Source organism: Pleurodeles waltl, chromosome 4_1, assembly GCF_031143425.1.
Source record: "Pleurodeles waltl isolate 20211129_DDA chromosome 4_1, aPleWal1.hap1.20221129, whole genome shotgun sequence".
Classification (NCBI taxonomy): Eukaryota; Metazoa; Chordata; class Amphibia; order Caudata; family Salamandridae; genus Pleurodeles; species Pleurodeles waltl.
In genome coordinates this window covers 228,956,389-228,976,281 of record NC_090442.1, presented here as the reverse complement: position 1 = coordinate 228,976,281, position 19,893 = coordinate 228,956,389, and the positions used below count along the sequence as shown (strand labels likewise).

At 46.1% G+C, this 19,893-nt stretch overlaps 1 protein-coding gene across 2 annotated transcripts in view; it reads left to right on the top strand.

Moving 5' to 3' along the window:
* OVCH1 (ovochymase 1) overlaps positions 1–19,893 on the top strand; it is a 1,177,845-nt gene that overhangs the window by 652,618 nt on the left and 505,334 nt on the right. For both annotated transcript variants that reach the window (XM_069228188.1, XM_069228187.1), the window contains exon 19: positions 4,032–4,186. In XM_069228188.1, coding sequence (XP_069084289.1) covers positions 4,032–4,186 — 155 coding nt within the window. The remainder of the gene's footprint in view (positions 1–4,031; positions 4,187–19,893) is intronic.

The following is a 19,893-nucleotide window of genomic DNA, read 5'->3' as shown; positions in this document are numbered from 1 at the left end:
TAATCCTCCCCACTCCATCCCAATTTACCCCACTCCAATCCAATCCACTCATATCCACCAGTCTACCTCCACACCAATCTACACCAGTTCGCCCCATCCAATCTACACTACTCCAATCTAATCCACCTTCCTCAAATCCACTCGAATCTACCACAACCCACTCCAGTCCAATCCCCCCTTTTATAACCCAGCCCACTCCAATCCAATACATTCCAGTTCAACACAGCCCACTCCAATCCACTGCGTTCCACCCCACTCAGTTCATCCCATGCCAGTCCAGTCCACTTTAATCCACTGTACTCCAGTCCACCCTACTGCAATCTACCCCACCCCAATCCCATTCACTCAATCCAATCCACTGCACCCCACTCCATTCTAAGTAACCTCACCCCACTCCACCCCAATCTACCCCACACTAATACAATTCACCCATTCCAGTCCAATTAACCCACTCCACCCACTCCACTACGGTCCACCCCACCCCAACTCACCTTCTCAATCCACCTACCTCAAAACCAGTCTACTCAAATCCAGTCCACATCAATCCAGTTCTACCCCAATCAAAGCCATCCTACTCAACTCATCCCACTCCTCCTCTAAAAAACCTACCCCTCTCCAAGAAAACCCACTTAATTCCAATCCATACCACCTTAGTCAAATCCACCCCACTCCAGTTCAACCCACCTACTCCAGTCCGATCCACCCCACTCAAACCAGTCCACCACACTACAATCCACTCCTGTCCACCCACCCCAGTACACCCCACCTTACTGCAGTCCAATCCACCCCATCTAATTTATCCCACTTCATCCGACTCAATCCAATTCACCTCACTCCAATCCACCCCACGTCAATGCATTCCACCCCACCTGAATACAATCTACTCCACTTCAACATACCACACACCACCCCACCCTAATCTACTTTAATCCACCCCACCCCATTTCACTCCAGTCCACCCCACCCTATTTCACTCCAGTCCACCCTTCCCTATTTCACTCCAGTCCACTTCACCGTATCCCTTCCTACTCCAATCCACCCTGCTCCACTCCACACTGCCCTACTCCAGTTCACCCTGCCCCACTCAGGTCTTCTCCACTCTAATATGCCCTGCTCTATTCTAATCTACCCCACTTGTATCCACCACACTCAATCCAGTCTACTGTGATAAACCCAACTCTAGCCCAATCCAACCCACCCCAGTTCAGTCCACCCCACTACTAATTATCCAATCTATCCAGCCCACCCAAAACAAACCCACTGCCATACAATCCCCACACTCCAGTCCACCCCACCCCTGTCCAGTCCATCCCACTCCAGTTCACCCAACCACACCCCAGTCCTCCTGACCCAGGTCTACCCCACTCCAATCCACCCCAATTCAATCCAATCCACCCAGTCTACTCCACCTCAATGCAGTCAACTCCCCTCCACTCCAATCCACGCTACCCCACTCAACCTCTCTCCACCCTGCCCTACTCCACTCCAATCTGCCCCACTCCACTCTAATCTACCCTACTCCAATCTGCCCCATTCTAGTCCAATCTACTGTGATCCACACAACTCTATCCCGATCCAACCCACCCCTGTTCAGTCCACTCCTATCTAATTATCTAATCTATCCAGCCCTCTCCAATCCAACCCACTGCCATGCTGTCATCACCCCACGCCTGTCCACTTAACCCCACTCCAGTCCACCTCACTCCAATTCACCCAACTACACCCCAGTCCACCCCCACCCCAGTCCAACCCACTCCAATCCACCACACTCAGTTCAATCCATCCCACTCCAGTGCAGTCCACCCAATCAAATCCACTGCACTCCAATCCACCCCACACCAATCAATCAAATCCAATCTAGTCAATCCACTGAATCTACCCCACTCCAATCCAACCCACCCCAGTTCAGTCTACCCCACTCAATCCAGTCTATCCACCCCAATCCAAACCAAACCAATCCACCACACTCCAATGAGTCCAGTCCACCACACGCCAATGAGTCTAATCCAACCCACCACACAAGTCCGGTCGACTCCAAACCCCCTACTCTAAACCAATCACTCCACCCTAGCCAATCTAATCCACCCACTCCAATTCACCTCACCCCATTTTAATCTACCCCACTCCAATCCAGTCCACTACACTCCTTTCAATCCACACTTGTCTACCATAATCCAATCCACCCCACTACCTCAATCCACTCCAACCAGCTCAGCCCTATTCCACTCCACTACACAACTCTCTTCCAATTAAATACTGAACTCCCCCATCCCACTCTGACACTGTACTCCAGCATATTCACTCTCCAGAACTCAACTCCCCCACATCCACTCTCCGATTCTCTACTCCTCCGGTCCACTCTGACTGTCAAAACCACTAACTCTTATCCATGCTGAACAGCAGCCACACTGGTGTACAGCATGGAAAAAACACGTTGCCAGAGCCGGTAGCTCTTATATAGATAGGTGAGACCTATTGGCTTTGCCAGTGCTTGTTAAAGCTAGTTTTAATTGGAAAGAACATTCAGAAATGTCTACAAACAATGCGTTGATGGTCCTTAAAAAAAATGGTGCCACTTTAATGGATCGTAGGAGGAAAATTCGGAATCTGACATCTACTGCATTGTATGTTCCCTCAAACGACTCAATTACTTTCCAGAAAGTTTGAATTCCACTCTTCAACATTCGTGGGTGTGATTTTCATTCGTAAGGTCCTAAAAGCAAACTTCCATGGGCCGTAGAAAATCTGCTCAGGCAGCTTTAGGATAAATGTTTACTTATCTGTTTTTGGGTGTTGGGTTTGGATTACTTATTTATTTTGCTAGTTGAGTTAACCTCCGATTCCTTACATAAAACGGATATAGTATATGGATTTTCAAAAATTACATTGACTAGTTTGTTTCAATGTATAAGTAGATTTACAATATATTGAACTTTTTTAGCTAACCTTTTTCCCTGGCTGACTTATGGGGTTAGTTTATGTAGCTGGTTTGAGGTTGGTTTATGACGCTAGTTTGACCTTTCCTTATGGCTAAGGGCGTTGACTTATGATGCAGTTAGGTATGTTCACTCATCCAATGAACCATGGTTTGAATTTGGTATGTGACATATATCCGAAATATGGAGGTTCCTATGCTTTATTTCGTCATTTAATGAAAAGTACTAGCCATACAGTAGAGGATAATTTTTGTATAGAGTATATAGGTTGTGTTCTACATTGGGCGTAGCTTTTTTTTCTCCACACTTGTTTCCAAAGAATGCAATTATTTGTTTTACGTTTAACTAGTAATTTTATTGGTATTGCGGAATAAACTTTTTTGATTCATGTAAATATGCCTGTCACTCTTCCCTTTTTCGGTAATTGCTTATATCTTCCCTGTACATCAGAAACTGAGGTGGGATGGCAGTAGTAACTCCAAGTCTGAGATAAGGCCGCTTTAGCACTGTAACAAAGCTTTTTGTCATGAACCAAAAAACTATACTCGGAGAGCTTCTGGGTTAGCGCGCTTCAGTCACTGCTTGCTTTGGATCCGGTGCATTTGTGCGCGATGTGGTAAGTACTAGCATTGCACTGCAGGGAGTTCTCATTAGAAGAGGAAATTCAGACCGGAATATAAGTGGCACTGTGAGAAATGTGTTGCATGACTTTTCTCAGAATTATCTGACTGGCTAAGATAGTGATGCGGTTTCAAGTCTGCCCCATTTCCAGACACTCCTTTAAAAAACTAGGAGCCTGGATGTGAGAACACTGTCTACGGAACGTGGTTCGCCTGACGCTCACCTGTGGCAGTAAAAGGTGAACACAGAGGAAACTACGTCATGTCAGACTGAACTGTACAGCGTATAAATCATGTGAAGTGCTGGTCTATTGTTTAATATGAGATTTGCTTGTTGAGGGACTGGTGCCGACGATATGAGCAGCCTTTACACTGAAATCTGTCATAGAGCACCTATTTAGTGCAGAATGCATAAAAATGAGGCATACTAAACGTGAAATTATTGGTGAATAATAGCCTTGCTTTCGTCCACTAGGTAACCGCTCAGTGTGTCGGCTTCAGCAGCTACAGTTACCTGTGATGGACTGGAACATATGTCGCGATGTGTATTTTTCCGAGCATTTTGGCGTTCAGCTGACAAAGAGGATGCTTTGCGCTGGCTTTCTTGGTGGGGGCAAAGATGCCTGTCAGGTCAGTTGCTTTCAATATTTCCAGACGCTTATGACTTAAAAGTAAAATACCTTTATTATGGTACATTATATAGGTGCTGTGAAAGGCATATTTTGAAATTGCCTCAGTACGTTCTCCTCATTTTGGGAGCTCGCTTAGTTCACTAGAGGTCGACACTGTTCAGCGGTGTGTAGAGCAGTAGTAATTGTGAATCAACTCGCTACAGTGCACAGGTGTGGCCCATTAGGACGCACGGTGGATCTAAGATTTTTTACTTCTCAGACAGCGTCCCCTATTTTCTGAAACAGTTGATACACTTTCCAGGGCCAGAGGCCTGTCCCAGTCTAATCATACCCAGTAGTATCAAGGGGCCTCAACTGTGATCACTAGTGGGTTTGGGGAGACCAGAGACCGACCAATACTGTTTTATTGACTAGATAATAGCTGGTTCCAATATATGGAAGACCCCCGAGATCCACAGATATAATTGTAGTTTGGTTTGGAGAGGAGGAGGGGAGACTTTGTATAATCCTGTGACGAGAGCAACTCTGCAGTCCTGGGGCACAATCGCACAAGGGCCCTGACTTCTTTCCTCCCCCATCTCCCATACTGGTCAGCCCAGGGTTCAGTCTAGCCATGAAAGAAGGCCTGTTCAGTGAATGGAAATACAAGGGGTACCCCCCGAATTTAACCTGCTGGAAACTGAACGGTTTAGGTATCACCAAATTAGACCATGGGTCATGCAGCCCCCAGTATGACCGTATGCCTCGAGCCTGATTACTCCTTCAGGGATACTTCCTCCTTATATATTGTCCGAGAATGATCCGTCCTGTAGAAAACATTCTTACATATAGGGCACGTGGCGATTACCGAACCCAAGGACGTAGGTTGGTCATTAACATTGTGTGTGTATGTTGGCGGGGGGGGGGGGGTTGGATTGGAAATGAGATTCTGATTTCCCAAGAATCAGCTTGGCCTGTCATGGTAAAATTCACTTGCTGAGAAGCAGGGCATGCGGAGGGCGTATGGGGCAGCAGAAAGGGAGAGCAGAGCGAGTGCTAGCAGTACTTAAAACAAAATATTTTGTCAAATGGCCAACATTTTTTAATAACTTTAAAGCAAAAATGAGAGCGAAAGGGTGTTTATATTCTGTGTGCTTGTAAAAATCCTCGGTGAAATCCGTCAGACCCCTCACCATGCCCCACTGAAAGCACCTGAACCAGACTATTTACAAGATAATACATTTATTAGGGACCCCCCCAACCCTCCCCCCCCCCCCCCCCCCCCCCCCCCCCCCGAAGCTACGCTCTTGTGAAAACCCCTTGACAGCTACACTGAGAGGAACAGGTAGACCGCATTGTTACTGAGGGAGAATGGAATATATTGACCAGAACACAAGACCATAAGACCACCACCAGTGGCAAAGCCAGGGAAGTAATGACAAGGTTTGTGCTATTTTGGCGAACTTAAATCGGACCGAGGTGATTCATACTAGTTGCTAGGATTACAGGGGGAAAGATGCTTATCCACATTATGTGGAACCGCCCTAAATTACAGAAATAATGGGCCGACCTTCTGGACACCGTAGATACAATGTGTAATACTGAGGTTTCCACATTGTCAGCATATGTATTGGCTGGGGTTTCCTAATGCACAAACATACCCAGAACTCTCATCCAGGGTTAAGCTCTGTGAATGAAGCCAGCACTGCTATATGGGGGAAATGCCAGATTTCGTAAAGTGGCATCTTTGGTATGGAGAACTGTCCGGAGCCTTGGAACGAGATGAAACATTTGGTATGGACTGGGTTCCGTTTGTTTCATGCCTTGCTACAGACGTTTGTGAACTTACATTGCCAATGTTTTTCTTCATCGTATAGTCCTGTCCCAAATGTGAGTTTTTTCAACATTTGTGAGGTTGGGAAGTTGGCACGGACAAGGGGGCCGTAGGAATGAAAGGATTATGGCTGTCACAAAAATTGAGATTATGTGAGGGGGTCGTATTAGGGTGGGAGAGTTTTTGTATGGGGTTCATTTTGGGTAATTTGGCTACTTGACTCGGATTTTGCAAATGTTGATTAGGTGCTCCTCACCGGCCTCTGGTTGTAGGCGAGTTATCTTTACAAGTCTTCTGGAACAATACAAAGTTTTAATTAAGAAACCGGTTGGCTGAGCTTTGCTTATACTAGTGTATTCGGAATGACTGTTGGTTTTACAATCCATCTGCAATTCTGTTCAGTTCCGAAAGTACCTGAAGTCGTGGCTATCAAAGACTTCGAGAGCTCAAGATGCTTCATATGCTCTCTCCCAAGATCTTCCTTTGTACTGATGCCAAACACCTTTCCGGCGTGATTGCTTTTGAACGCACACTAGCTAACCTATGTCTACCGTTTTGTCATACCCAGTCTCCCAAGTCCGCAGGCCCCAGGCACCAAAGAAGCATGTTTTATTTGTCTGCACTATCACCTTCTGCAGTGAACTAGCAAAGAGCTGTAGGTAGACATTCTAGAGCACAGTAACAGATGGCAGTAGCAACTTTTGAGAAACAAGAAGAATGAAAGTAACTCCTAAATTCTGTGATGCTACTGGAAAAACTTTGGCTTACCCGAGCAGCACACTTGTCCTGCCCCTCATTTCAGACAGCTTTGAGATAATGGGCAGATAGATGGGGAGAGTCTAGTGAAGTGTATGAGCGACAGTGGGTACTGAATTCATGAAAAAATGGACTGATATGTAAACTGTTTATTTTTTTTAATAACTAATTTTGATAATGCTAAAAATGCTGCTGGTTGTGTTCATACGAATTTCAAGGAAGCATACACGAGTGACTTTTATAACAACTTTGGTGTCATTCTGTGCCATCTTTGGTAAAAGCTTTCATAAGTGAATTTATGTGAAATATGTGTAATTATAAAGATATGTACAACTTTCATTGAAATACTGTTGAAGGGGATTTAAATTGAAGTGATATTTCAGGAAAAAGATTGTCTTCCATTATTACTGGGGTACAGGTTTCCTTCCTCTAGTGGAGTGGAGAATGACTATCAGTTGGTGGTACTTGTATCCAGCAGGGATTGATATAAATTGTGCTTCCTATTCACTTCTGCTCTGCTGGGCGACTTTACTGAACCTTTGAGTCTATATTCTTGACACGCCATAATGGCAGAACAACCATTGTAACAAAAATTGCTCTAATTCTGTGAAGGTCTGTTGAGGTGGCTCTCTCTCATTCCAAACATTGAATCTGTACGTGTAGGAAACTACCATCTTGCCTGGCATGTTACCCCTATTTTTACTGTATGCATGTTTGTTTTTGCCTGTGTCACTGGGATCCTGCTAACCAGGACCCCAGTGCTCATAGTGTGTCCTGTATGTGGTCCCTGTGTGGTGCCTAACTGTACCACTAAGGCTCTGCTAACCAGAACCTCAGTGTTTATGCTCTCTCTGCTTTTAAAATTGTCACTGCAGGCTAGTGACTAATCTTACCAATTCTGATTGGCACACTGGAACACCCTTATAATTCCCTAGTATATGGTACCTAGGTACCGAGGGTATTTGGGTTCCAGGAGATCCCTATGGGCTGCAGCATTTCTTTTGCCACCCATAGGGCGCTCAGACAATTCTTACACAGGACTGCCACTGCACGTTATTTCACAGCCATTTTACACTGCACTTAAGTAACTTTTAAGTCACCTATATGTCTAACCCTCACTTAGTGAAGGTTCGGTGCAGAGTTACTTAGTGTGTGGGCACCCTGGCACTAGCCAAGGTACCCCCACATTGTTCAGGGCAAATTCCCTGGAATTTGTGAGTGCGGGGACACCATTACACGCGTGCACTACATATAGGTCAATACCTATATATAGCATCACAATGGTAACTCCAAACATGGCCGTGTAACATGTCTAAGATCATGGAATTGTCCCCCAATACCATTCTGATATTGGGGGGGGGGGGGGAATTCCATGCATCCCCGGGTCTCCAGCATAGAGTCCGGGTACTGCCAAACTAACTTTCTGGGGTTTTCTCTGCAGCTACCGCTGCTGCCAACCCTCAGACAGGTTTCTGCCCCCCTGGGGCCTGGGCAGCCCAGTCCCAGGAAGGCAGAACAAAGGATTTCCTCTGAGAGGGTGTTACACCCTCTCCCTTTGGAAATAGGTGTGAAGGGCCTGGGAGGAGTAGCCTCTCCTGTCCTCTGGAAATGCTTTGAAGGGCACAGATGGTGCCCTCCTTGTATAAGACAGTCTACACCGGTTCAGGGATCCCCCCAGCCCTGCTCTGGCGTGAAACTGGACAAAGGAAAGGGGAATGACCACTCCCCTGACCAGCTCCTCCAGTGTGTCCAGACCTCTGCCATCTTGGATGCAGAGGTGTGAGGGCACAATGGACAGTGCCAGCAGGTGACAGAGACCCCTCCTGATAGGTGCTTACCTTTCTCTGTAGCCAGTCCTCCTCGGAGGGCTATTTAGGGTCTCTCCTGTGGGTATCTCACCAGATAATGAATGCAAGAGCTCACTAGAGTTCCTCTGCACTTTCCCTCTTTGACTTCTGCCAAGGATCGACCGCTGACTGCTCCAGGACGCCTGCAAAACCGCAACAAAGTGGCAAGAAGACTACCAGCAACTTTGTAGCCTCATTCTGACGGCTTTCTCGACTGTTTCCTGGTGGTGCATGCTCTGAGGGCTGTCTGCCTTCACCCTGCACTGGAAGCCAAGAAGAAATCTCCTGTGGGTTGACGGAATCTTCCCCCTGCCAACGCAGGCACCAACCTTCTGCATCACTGGTCCTCTTGGTCCCCTCATCTTGACGAGCATGCTCCCTGGAACACAGGAGCTGGATCCAAGTGTCCCCAACAGTCCAGTGGCCCTTCTGCCCAAATTTGGTGGAGGTGAGTCCTTATCGCCCCACGCCAGACAGTAATCCTGTGTACTGCGTGAACTGCAGCTGCTAGGGCTTCTGTGCACTTTTGCAAGACTGCCTTCGTGCACAGCCTAGCCCAGGTCCCCAGCACTCCGTCCTGCATTGCCCAATTTGCTGAGTTGGACTCCGACTTCGTGGGACTCCCTTTTGTTGTGCTGAGTTGACCATCGTGCTGAGATCTTCTGAATGCCTGTTCAGGTGCTTCTGTAGGTGCTGCCTGCTTCTGCATGGGCTCTCCGTGTTGCTGAGCGCCCCCTCTGTCTCCTCCTCCAAGGGGCGACCTCCTGGTCCTTCCTGGGCCCTGGCAGCACCCAAAGCCTTCAACCGCAACTCTTGTAGCTAGCAAGGCTTGTTTGCGGTCTTTCTGCGTGGAAACAACTCTGCATCCTCCAGCACGCCGTGGGACATCTTCTGACCAAAGGAGAAGTTCCTGGCACCTTCTGTTGTTGCAGAATCTTCGGATTCTTCCACCCGGAGGCAGCCCTTTTGCACCTTCATCCGGGGTTTAGTGGGCTCCTGCCCCCCCCCCCCGCCGCCACCCCCGGACTTGGTCCCCCCTTCCTTTACAGGTCGTCAGGTTCTGGAATCTGTCTTCAGTGCTTTGCAGTCAGTTGTTGTCCTTGCAGAATCTCCTATCTCGACTTTACTGCCTTTTTGGGGTAGTAGGGTAACTTTACTCCTACTTTTCAGGGTCTTGGGGTGGGGTATCTTGGACACCCTTAGTGTTTTCTTACACTCCCAGCGACCCTCTACACACTACACCAGGCCTGGGGTCCATTTGTGGTTCGCATTCCACTTTTGGAGTATATGGTTTGTATTGCCCCTAGGCTTAGTTTTCCCTATTGCATTCTAGTGTGTTCTACAGTGTTTGCACTACTTTTCTAACTGTTTACTTACCTGATTTTGGTTGTGTGTGTATTTTGTGATTATTACTTACCTCCTAAGGGACTATATCCTCTGAGATACTTTGGGCATATTGTCACTAAAATAAAGTACCTTTATTTTTAGTAACCCTGAGTATTGTGTTTCTTGTGATATAGTACTAAGTGATGTAAGTGATATAGTAGGAGCTTTGCATGTCTCCTAGTTCAGCCTAAGCTGCTCTGCTATAGCTACCCCTATCAGCCTAAGCTGCTAGAACACTACTAATCTATTAATAAGGGATAACTGGACCTGGCACAAGGTGTAAGTACCACAAGGTACCCACTATAAGCCAGGCCAGCCTCCTACAGTACGTACTGTGGGAGTCACATGGACTCGACCTCTTGGATTTGGGCATCTGCTCCGTTGCATTGGTATAGTCATTGGTTGCACTTAGGAACTGTTTGGAGTCTGAGTCTCCTTGTCCCCAGGGTCTTGGTTAAGTGTGCCTTAGGAAGAACAACCGGTATCTCCTAACACCAGTTTTTTGGTTTTCCAAAAGCTGTAGTTTTGGGATGAGTCTCAAGGATATCAAGTATTCTGAGACACCTCAATCATTCGTTCTTAAACTTTTGTGAGTGGATAAACAGGTAGTGCTTCTTAATTTCTCACTTCTTTGACGTTGTTGGCTGGGTTATGTCTGTGTCCTCCTCCAATAGGTGGACTTTTTGCCGATAGATGATGCTTTCTACCAATTTAGTAAGGCTTAAAGATTAATTAAGATATTGGTTATGTCAGTTCCTAGTTCAACGGGTTCAGGTAATTTAGTTAAAACGCCACCCTTCATGGGAATATGCTGCTTTTGGAATTGGATTGTGGTTAATGAGGTGGAGTAGACTTTTACATTCCCATGCATGCCACTAGTTGAAACTTTAGTGGTTTCAGGAATATGTGGACAGGATGGTAAAACGTGTATTGTTGAAGAAAAGTGGGCATTTTTGACATGTAGGGTTATACTTCCAGGATTATTTGTGAAATGTTTTTTTTCTTTTTTTTGTTATATATATCATTTTAGTTTCTGATTCATGGTTACAAATAGGCTAATATCTATAAGAACAGCAAACATAACGCTCACCTTTGGCAAATGTTTGTAAGTGTTCACATCACTTATTTTATACATCTGCATTGGTCTATATTTATATAACTTTATTTCTCTTAATTACTGCAGGGCTATCTCTACACTAGCTTTAACTTTTCAATAGATGTTGTTTATCTGTCGTCACTCCTTAACGAAGGTCATTCATCTGGTGGGGGAGGGGAGCTGCAGGCTGCTGGTCAGTGCGTGCCACACTTCTGTCTTTTGAAAACTGTTCAGAACTTCTAACCAGTTTCATTCCGATCTGCTCCGCTATAAACTACTTTCCCACATATTGTACCCACCCTCCGGAGCTTTTGGCAGGGGCAGCTCCTCCATTAGGGGGGAGGAGCATTCCCCCTCTGCTCTGAGCAGCGTCAGGTTCGGCTGCAGGGCAGGCTGGGAGCCCGTGCGTGCAGCCTGTCTGCAGGAGAGGAGCTGTGTGGTGGTGGTGGCACAGGTAAGTGTATTATTATTATTATTATTATTATTATTATTATTATTATTATTATTATTATTATTATTATTATTATTATTATTATTATTATTATTATTATTATTATTATTATTATTATTATTATTATTATTATTATTATTATTATTATTATTATTATTATTATTATTATTATTATTATTATTATTATTATTATTATTCCACCCTCTGCGCGCCGCCCCTCCCCTTCCGCGCCCTGCGTCTGATTTTTGAACTCGACCAATATATCGTCAATGGCCACTTCCCTAGCAAACCATAAAATTATCAGATTATCTTTTCATTATACTGTTTGATGGACTGCCACCTGTTCCCAGGCGAGGACGCGGGGAGAAAACCGTAAGGCTAACTGCAACCCTTCCTAGTGTCTCCCCGTCACTTGGTTCCATTATTCTTGTGTCTTCAGACAGATCCAGGTTAAATGGTAATATGTGGATACTTCTTGATTACACTCCGAGCTTTTCACACATTTTCCGGATTTAATTTGTGAAACATTAACAAGCGAGATGTAAATCCTATGTACAAAGTTAAAATGTATACCTCTGAATCTAGTGTTGCTTTCAACTGTGTATGTGGCAGTACAATATTCCAGAGCTTATCTGGAAAACAAATTTGAGTCTGTTCAATGTTGTTGTCTTACTTTCAAAGGCTTATCCATCTGCTCTGTAGGCCTTACATTCCCGTTCCCTCTTCTGTTTGTAGGATCAACTCTAAATTGCTGGGTCCGCTGTTTGATTTTTAAATATTCAATGATATAATTAGGTTCTAATGTCTTTTTATTTACTGTTTGTAATGTGTAATGAAGAATAGTATATAGTTCATAAAACTTATTGTGAGTTGTTTTTGTTGGTTACTTTGTAATGCAGGGTTATGGAATTACTGTGGCTTTAATGTTCCTACCATGAGGAATGAATAAAGGTAACTTGTATGCACAATTTAAGGTCCAAATTCAGAACAGAAGGGTCTGTTAATTGATTGGTCTAGATAACCTATCCCCTTTGCCTTGAGGGGATTACTCTTGTTTAATGTTACTTTTGTTTGGACACAACCCTGCTAAGTACTTCTAGTCATCACACTGGGGTTCAGTCAATGAGGTGGCACCCTCGTTGGGTGATTCTAATGGTACATCTCTGGGCGGGAGTCAGTTTGGTAGGGCCTAGGTAATCTCAGGTCATTGTATAATTGGGGGAGGCAGTTAAGTGTGGATGTGCGGTGGGGTAGGGTGGCAGTGGGTAGAGTAATGTTACCAATCTATTCTGTCCATTTTCATGCAGTCACCAACTTTGCTTTTGGTCTGTTACAACCTCATAGAGGGTAGATAATCAAGATCATACATAGATACTGATGCACACAGATCACCACCATGCTTAGGAGGATATTTAGAACCTTGTGTACTAGCTACAGATCTAGCAGGCGAATATACTTATGGGCTCATCCACTGAGACAAGACCATCCACCCGATTTAAAGACTCCTACCAGTCTGGGATTTCTGTACTGCGAGGTTAGCCACAGCTGCAAATAAATTATTCAGAGCACTGCAGGCTTGCTGATCTGGCACCAAATTTTAAAAACCCACTCAACTTCTTTGCTCTGAAAAAATAAATTCTCAAAGTAGTTTTTCCTCTTACAGAAATCAGACACCCAGACAAATGGGGAGCTTTTTCCTTGCTTTTAAGGGCCGTTCTACATTATCCATACTTGTATCTACCATCCCTTGGCTCTATTAAGTTCTTTCTGTTTTTTAAACGAGCTCCGCGCGGGGCCCGCACAACATCCTGCAAAAACAAACTTTAAAGGAGCTTTTGACATGCAGCGAGCCCCTGTGGCATTGCCCGAATGCAGCGGTGTAAACGGATGCGGTCAGTGAGGGTGGGCTACGCCGCGCTAATCTCTGCACGCCGTCCGTGACCGGTAGCCGCAAAATGGCGACCTGACTGGTGGAGCTGCCGGCCTCCGTGTTCCGGATCGGCGGGCGGGATCCCAGCGACGCTGTGGTCGCCTGCCTCGCCAGGGGTGCCGGACGGGAGCGGATCGAGGGTGCACTGGTGTGCACGCGCCCCGCTGAAGAGACACGAGTCGGAGGCGCTCGCTGCCGCGAGTCGCTGGAGAAAGTGCGCACCTCTTCAAAGATTGCTCCGGTAATGAGGCAGTAGGTGCACTGCGGCGGCAGCGAAGACGACGCGCATACAGAGGAGCAACCCACTTTGTAAGACTGCGAAGAAGAGGGGTTGCTCACCCCTCCTTTTGCTATCTCACTGATGGTGCATCCTAAGGCCGATTGAAGGCCTACTGTACCCCGGTGCTTGGTAAGGGGAAACTGACCGGACTGCTGCCCAGGAACATTGTAACCCACAAAATGGGCAGCAATACCATTGTGTGAAAACTGCAAGTAACCTCATGACTACCTCATGTGCACTATGATTGGAGCTTTATGGCCTGCCTATAAGACGCATTGACAGCTATCTCTGCCATCACTTACAACCTGGGACTCCCGGCACTCATCGCTTAGACACCCTCCTGCAAGTGAATCGCTGTGTGTTTACTAAAATATACTCTACCGTGCCGAGTATAATTGCGAAAACCACAACTCAGAACTCCACAAATTTATCAGTGCCTCAAAGAGAATATCATTCGCAGCGGTCCAATAATCACGGTTACAGCTGGCAGATACACACCCCCTTCTCACTGCTACCATGGTGAAACCGCGGCCCAACAAGGCGATAAGTGACACTGGGGCTACAAATGACACAACTTCCTCAGAACCACTATCACAAACTGAACAGTTCCGTCAAGTGGAAAACACACTGCAAAGTCACTCTGCAAAGTTTGAAAAAATTCTGCATGCAATACTGGATACCAAAACCTCGCTGGAAAACAAGATTGACACAGTCTCACTAGAAGTGAACCTGCTGAGAGTGGGTTACCCAGGCAGAGGAAATCACACAGACTGTACCACCAACCTTTCAATCTATTCAAATGCGATTAACATCCATGCAAGAGGAACTCAATGCCCTCCACCACAGAGCCGAAGATGCGGAAGGCCGCTCTAGACGGAATAACATCCTTTTTATTGGATTTCCGGAGCGCTCTGAACTACCTAATGCAGAATCGTTTTTGGAAAAATGGCTCAGATGCACGATATTCCAGGAAGACACCCCACCTCTGTTCTCCATTGAGAGGGCCCACCGAGTTCCGGGACGACCACCAAAGGCAGGTGCCCCTCCACGCCCACTCGTAGCTCGCCTCCTGAATTTTCGGGATCGAGACTTGATCCTACAGTTGTTCCGCACCAAGGGTCCTTGGCACTTCGAAAACACAACAATAGCGGCATATCCGGATTACACAATGGAGGTGCAACGGAAAAGGGGGTCATTCATGGCAGTTAAACAACGCCCCCACGCCTTACAGATTAAATATGCCTTTCTTTACCCAGCAAAACTCAAGATCATAGACCAAGAAACAACACACATCTTTCAAACACCCGAAGATGTATGGACTTGGCTCCATGCCAAAGACCTGGTGGCGGCGGCAATTGAGGAAGAGAAAGAAGCGGCTACATGGATCACCCCGAAACCGAGACGCCGTCGCAGAAAACCAGCTAACTCCCGCCCCAATCGGGAACAGGCGGCAGCCGAACGCGATAGTGCAGTAGCGGCAGCCACACTTTGCTGCAAGAACCCCTTCAATACTCTTCGCCCGGAGCACTTACAAACATCGGGATCGGACTCTGGTTCCGAGGCTTCAGAGACTGGCAGCAATATAACCCCACATATTACGCCTCACACAGCAGACAATATTATCTAACAATCAACGCAGGTCATTCAAATGTTGTACTTCACCACTCCTTATATACCTCCTCATAGAAAGCTTGATCATCGCTGCGAACATTTTCTGAACTGATCCCTCCTCCTTTACCACATTAATTGCTCAGGGCCCCGCAGGGGGGCATACTCTCACCGAAAACTATCACTACCCCATCACAATGTACCTCTGGGTGCGTTGTTCACAGAGTTACAGAGAAACTTGTTACTTGTTAATAGTTAGTACATATTGGGCGGCACACTATATAGCTGCGGCCCGGGAGGGAATGTTTTTGCCGTTGGGGTTTTTTCTTACTGTTTTTTTTTTTTACATGTTTCCCTATGCTCATTGACATGCAGTCTTGAAAATATCCATAGCTCGAAACATAGGGCCAAGACACCTCAGCTACCTATGCAGAATCAAATCCTTGAAAACATAGGGTGCAACTGTGATATACTGTCGGCAATACCTTCCGTAAAATTTTATGAATGATGTCTCATACACAACGACCAACACAACCCCCACAATATAGAATCTTGACCTGGAATGTGAGAGGCATGGCAACATACACCAAACGTTATAAAATACACTCATATCTTAAGCGATATGGTGTACACATCGCAATGCTCCAGGAAACGCATCTCACGAAAGTAGAATTAACAAAGGTAAGGTCTCGCTGGCGAGGTCAAATCTATGGTACTGTTACATCAGCATTTGCCAAAGGCATTCTAATATGGCTGGCTCCTGGTACTCCCTTTGCCCTCACATCCCAGACAATAGACAAGGAAGGTAGATATGTGATATTGGAGGGTAAGCTAGATGGCACACCAATTAACCTAGCAGCTGTCTATGCCCCAAACGCTAATAAGATCCCCTTCTTAGATTCCCTCACACCTGCCTTATTCCATGATCCACTTGCCCCGACGATCTGGGGCGGAGATTCTAACTGCATTATGGATCCTCAACTAGATCGATCTCATCCCCCAATATCGGCTGCCCCCGGTCTACGCAACGCCCGTCATCTTCGAACCTGGAGCACACACATGAGGTTGGTTGATGTGTGGCGTTCGAGTCACCCACAAGAACGTGAATATTCATATTACTCCTCGGTACATGACCTTCACACCAGGATAGATATACTATTCAGTACCACCAATAACGGCCCCCTTCTGAATCACACAGAATATCTGGCTAAAACACACTCCGATCACAACCCACTAACAGCACTTTTGCATTGGGGCACCCCACGACCCGCTATACCCACTTGGCGTTTACAAACGGAGGCCTTATTAGACCCTCCATTTCGCGAGTCATTGTTAGACACTATACGACAATATTTCCTAACAAACGCTAACACTGCTTCTTCCCGCGCAATAGAGTGGGAGTCACATAAAGTGGTTATCCGGGATCATTGTATGGCCACAACTTGGGGAATACGACAGCAACTAACACGTGATCTCATAAAGATTGAACGTGAACTGCACCAAGAAGAAATTCATGCCACGGAACCCTCCGGATCCCCTACACAACTATTCCAACTTAGACGATGTAGGCATGAAGCAGAATCTACTCTAAGCCATTATGACTACCGCACACGCATGGCCATACAACATGCTCCGTGAGATCGTTCGGGTAAGGTGCTTGCTTGGCTCCTCCGAGAAGTGAACCATAAAACAGCAGCAATGTCCATCCTGTTGCCAGATGGACATATGGCCACGTCACAGCTCTCAATAAACAATGCTTTCCGCATTTACTACCAACTGCTCTATGAACGGCCGGCGGATTTAAACGCAGAGAGAGCATGCAGCTTCCTAGACGAGGTGCCCCTTCCTAAATTATCAGACACACAGTGCAAAATCATAGAGGAACCCATACAACTAGACGAAATTGCAACTGCAGTCAAACAGATGGCGCTCGGCAAGACTCCAGGCACTGATGGCTTGCCCATCGAATACTATGCTACATACCCCACTACCCTCTTCCCACGACTATTAGAGGTCTTTCAAGAGGCATTTCAACAGGGCTCCCTACCGCTATCAATGCGGGAGGCTCTTATTGTAGTGCTCCCCAAATCAGGGAGTGATCCGTCTGATGTAAGATCCTACCGTCCCTTATTACTCAACCTAGATTGCAAAATATTAGGTAAGATACTTGCTAACTGCCTGCTACCTGTAATTAACTCCTTAGTACAGCAGGATCAATCAGGTTTTATACCAGGCCGCACCACACACATTAATATCAGACGCCTTATACACTTAATACACAATACATCAGCGGAGGACCTTCACTGTATAGCGGTCTCTTTGGACATAGAGAAGGCCTTTGACACATTAGGTTGGGACTTCTTATTTGCTTGCCTGGGAAAAATGGGATTTGGGACATGCCTAGTGCGCTGGATTATGACACTATACGGTGTTCCATTAGCTAGAGTGAAGACAAGCAGGGTAATATCGAACTGCTTCAACATACGAGGCACACGTCAGGGCTGCCCACTATCGCCGTTGCTATTTGCTTTGGCCATGGAACCTTTAGCATGTTACCTACGCACCAAAGCCGAAGCCTGGGGAATATGCGACTCTCAAAGATTCCATGTGGTGTCCCTGTATGCGGATGATGCCCTTATATATATCAGAGATGTGCACTCCACGCTCCCTGAACTTGATCACCTACTCACTTTTTGGGACCGCATAAGGACTTCAGGTCAATTGGCCTAAATCATGCGTGTTTCCACTAGTACTATATCCTCCCGCTAGACGCCTTCTTGCAAATAACACAAAACTGCAGTGGCAATATGACACTTTCAAATACCTAGGAATACATATCTACCACTCGTCCAACAACCTCATGGATGGCAACTTAACTAGAGCACTGACGTCCTCTTGTACATCTCTCACTTTCTGGCAATCACTACCTTTATCCCTAATGGGCAGAGTAGCGGTATCTAAGATGTTAATTCTACCTCGGTTGCTGTATTATTTCTCAGCTCTGCCTATTGCAGTACCACGGGCCTTTTTCAGAGCGCTGAACAGTCTATTACTGGATTTAATATGGGAAGAAAAATGTAGTAGAGTGGCACTTTCTGTAGTCCAGAGACCGCTTCACGAAGGAGGCCTTGGGGCCCCTCACTTTGAATCCTACTACGCAGCAGCACAGCTGCAATGGCCAACCACATGGTTGTCCTCTCCGCTCCACCCGGAAACACGCGAGGTACTAGCCCAACTGGGCAATACAGTACTGTACACTTGGTTGACCAAAACTAAGAAGGGAGGTCATAAACTGAATCCACTAATGAAAGCGGCACACGCTTCATGGCATCAATACTTACACCCCAAACGTTCACCCCCACCATACTCCCCGGCGATAGCACTACAGGATATACCTGGTGTACCACAGACTATACCAGCCCAAACAAGAGTACTGTGGGCAGACAAGGGCATTACACGAACAGAACACCTCTTCTTGGACTGTGTACTTAAATCTTTCCAAGATATAACTGAATATGATATTGCTCCAGGGCAATTCATCACCTATTACACTCTAATACAAGGTATGCGTCACATATGGGGTCCGGGGAATATCGAGCCACCAACATCTCACGCCTTACATGCTATTTTATCGGCAACGACAACTAAACGTATCGTTACCACTATATACACAGCACTTCGTGCACCCATCATTGCCCCACTACAAACACATGAAAAATGGAACACCGCGTTGTCACAACCACTGACTACACCAGAGTGGAACTCAGAATTGCGCTCAGTAAAGGAGGTCTCCCGTAATGCCAGATTCAGATTTACTCAATTCAACTAAATAACACCAAGCACACCTAGACCCAAAACGGCTCCACCGTATGTATTCCACACATGTACCAGCTTGCCCGAGATGTGCTACATCCCCAGCGGGATTTTATCACATGGTATGGGATTGCCCAACCCTACGTAGTGTCTGGCACATAATTATTGCAACAATCACGGAAATAACGGACTATATCCTACCTGAGACACCGTCTTCTTGCCTGTTAAATATTAGACCCAAAACAAAACGGGACAAATATCTCCACAGATTCATAGACTTAGCACTGGTACTATTCAAACGCAGGATAGCCATGGCATGGAAATCCCAAGCCCCTACATCCTTATCGCAATGGTTGAGGGACCTTCTGATATGGTCTAAAGCAGAAGCCCATCACTTAAGATGGCTCCAAACACAGGGCATTGTAAACTCAGGAACGGAGTACTGGGAGTCATTAATACTAAAGGTGGAAGCTAAAAACGACCTGCATCCACCATGAACCAGACGGTCACCAACGACAAATACATAGTCACTACAAGCCCACACACATGACAAGACACCAGTACGAAAGTGCACTTAAGCCTGACCCTCAGCACTAGTTTCACACAACACGGTCTGGCCCTCACTGTACCCATGACACTCCACGATAACTGCAAAACTAAATGTTTGCATGGTGATTGTTAATGTTGTTAACTTTGTTAATCTTTTTTCTTTCCCCTTTTTTCAC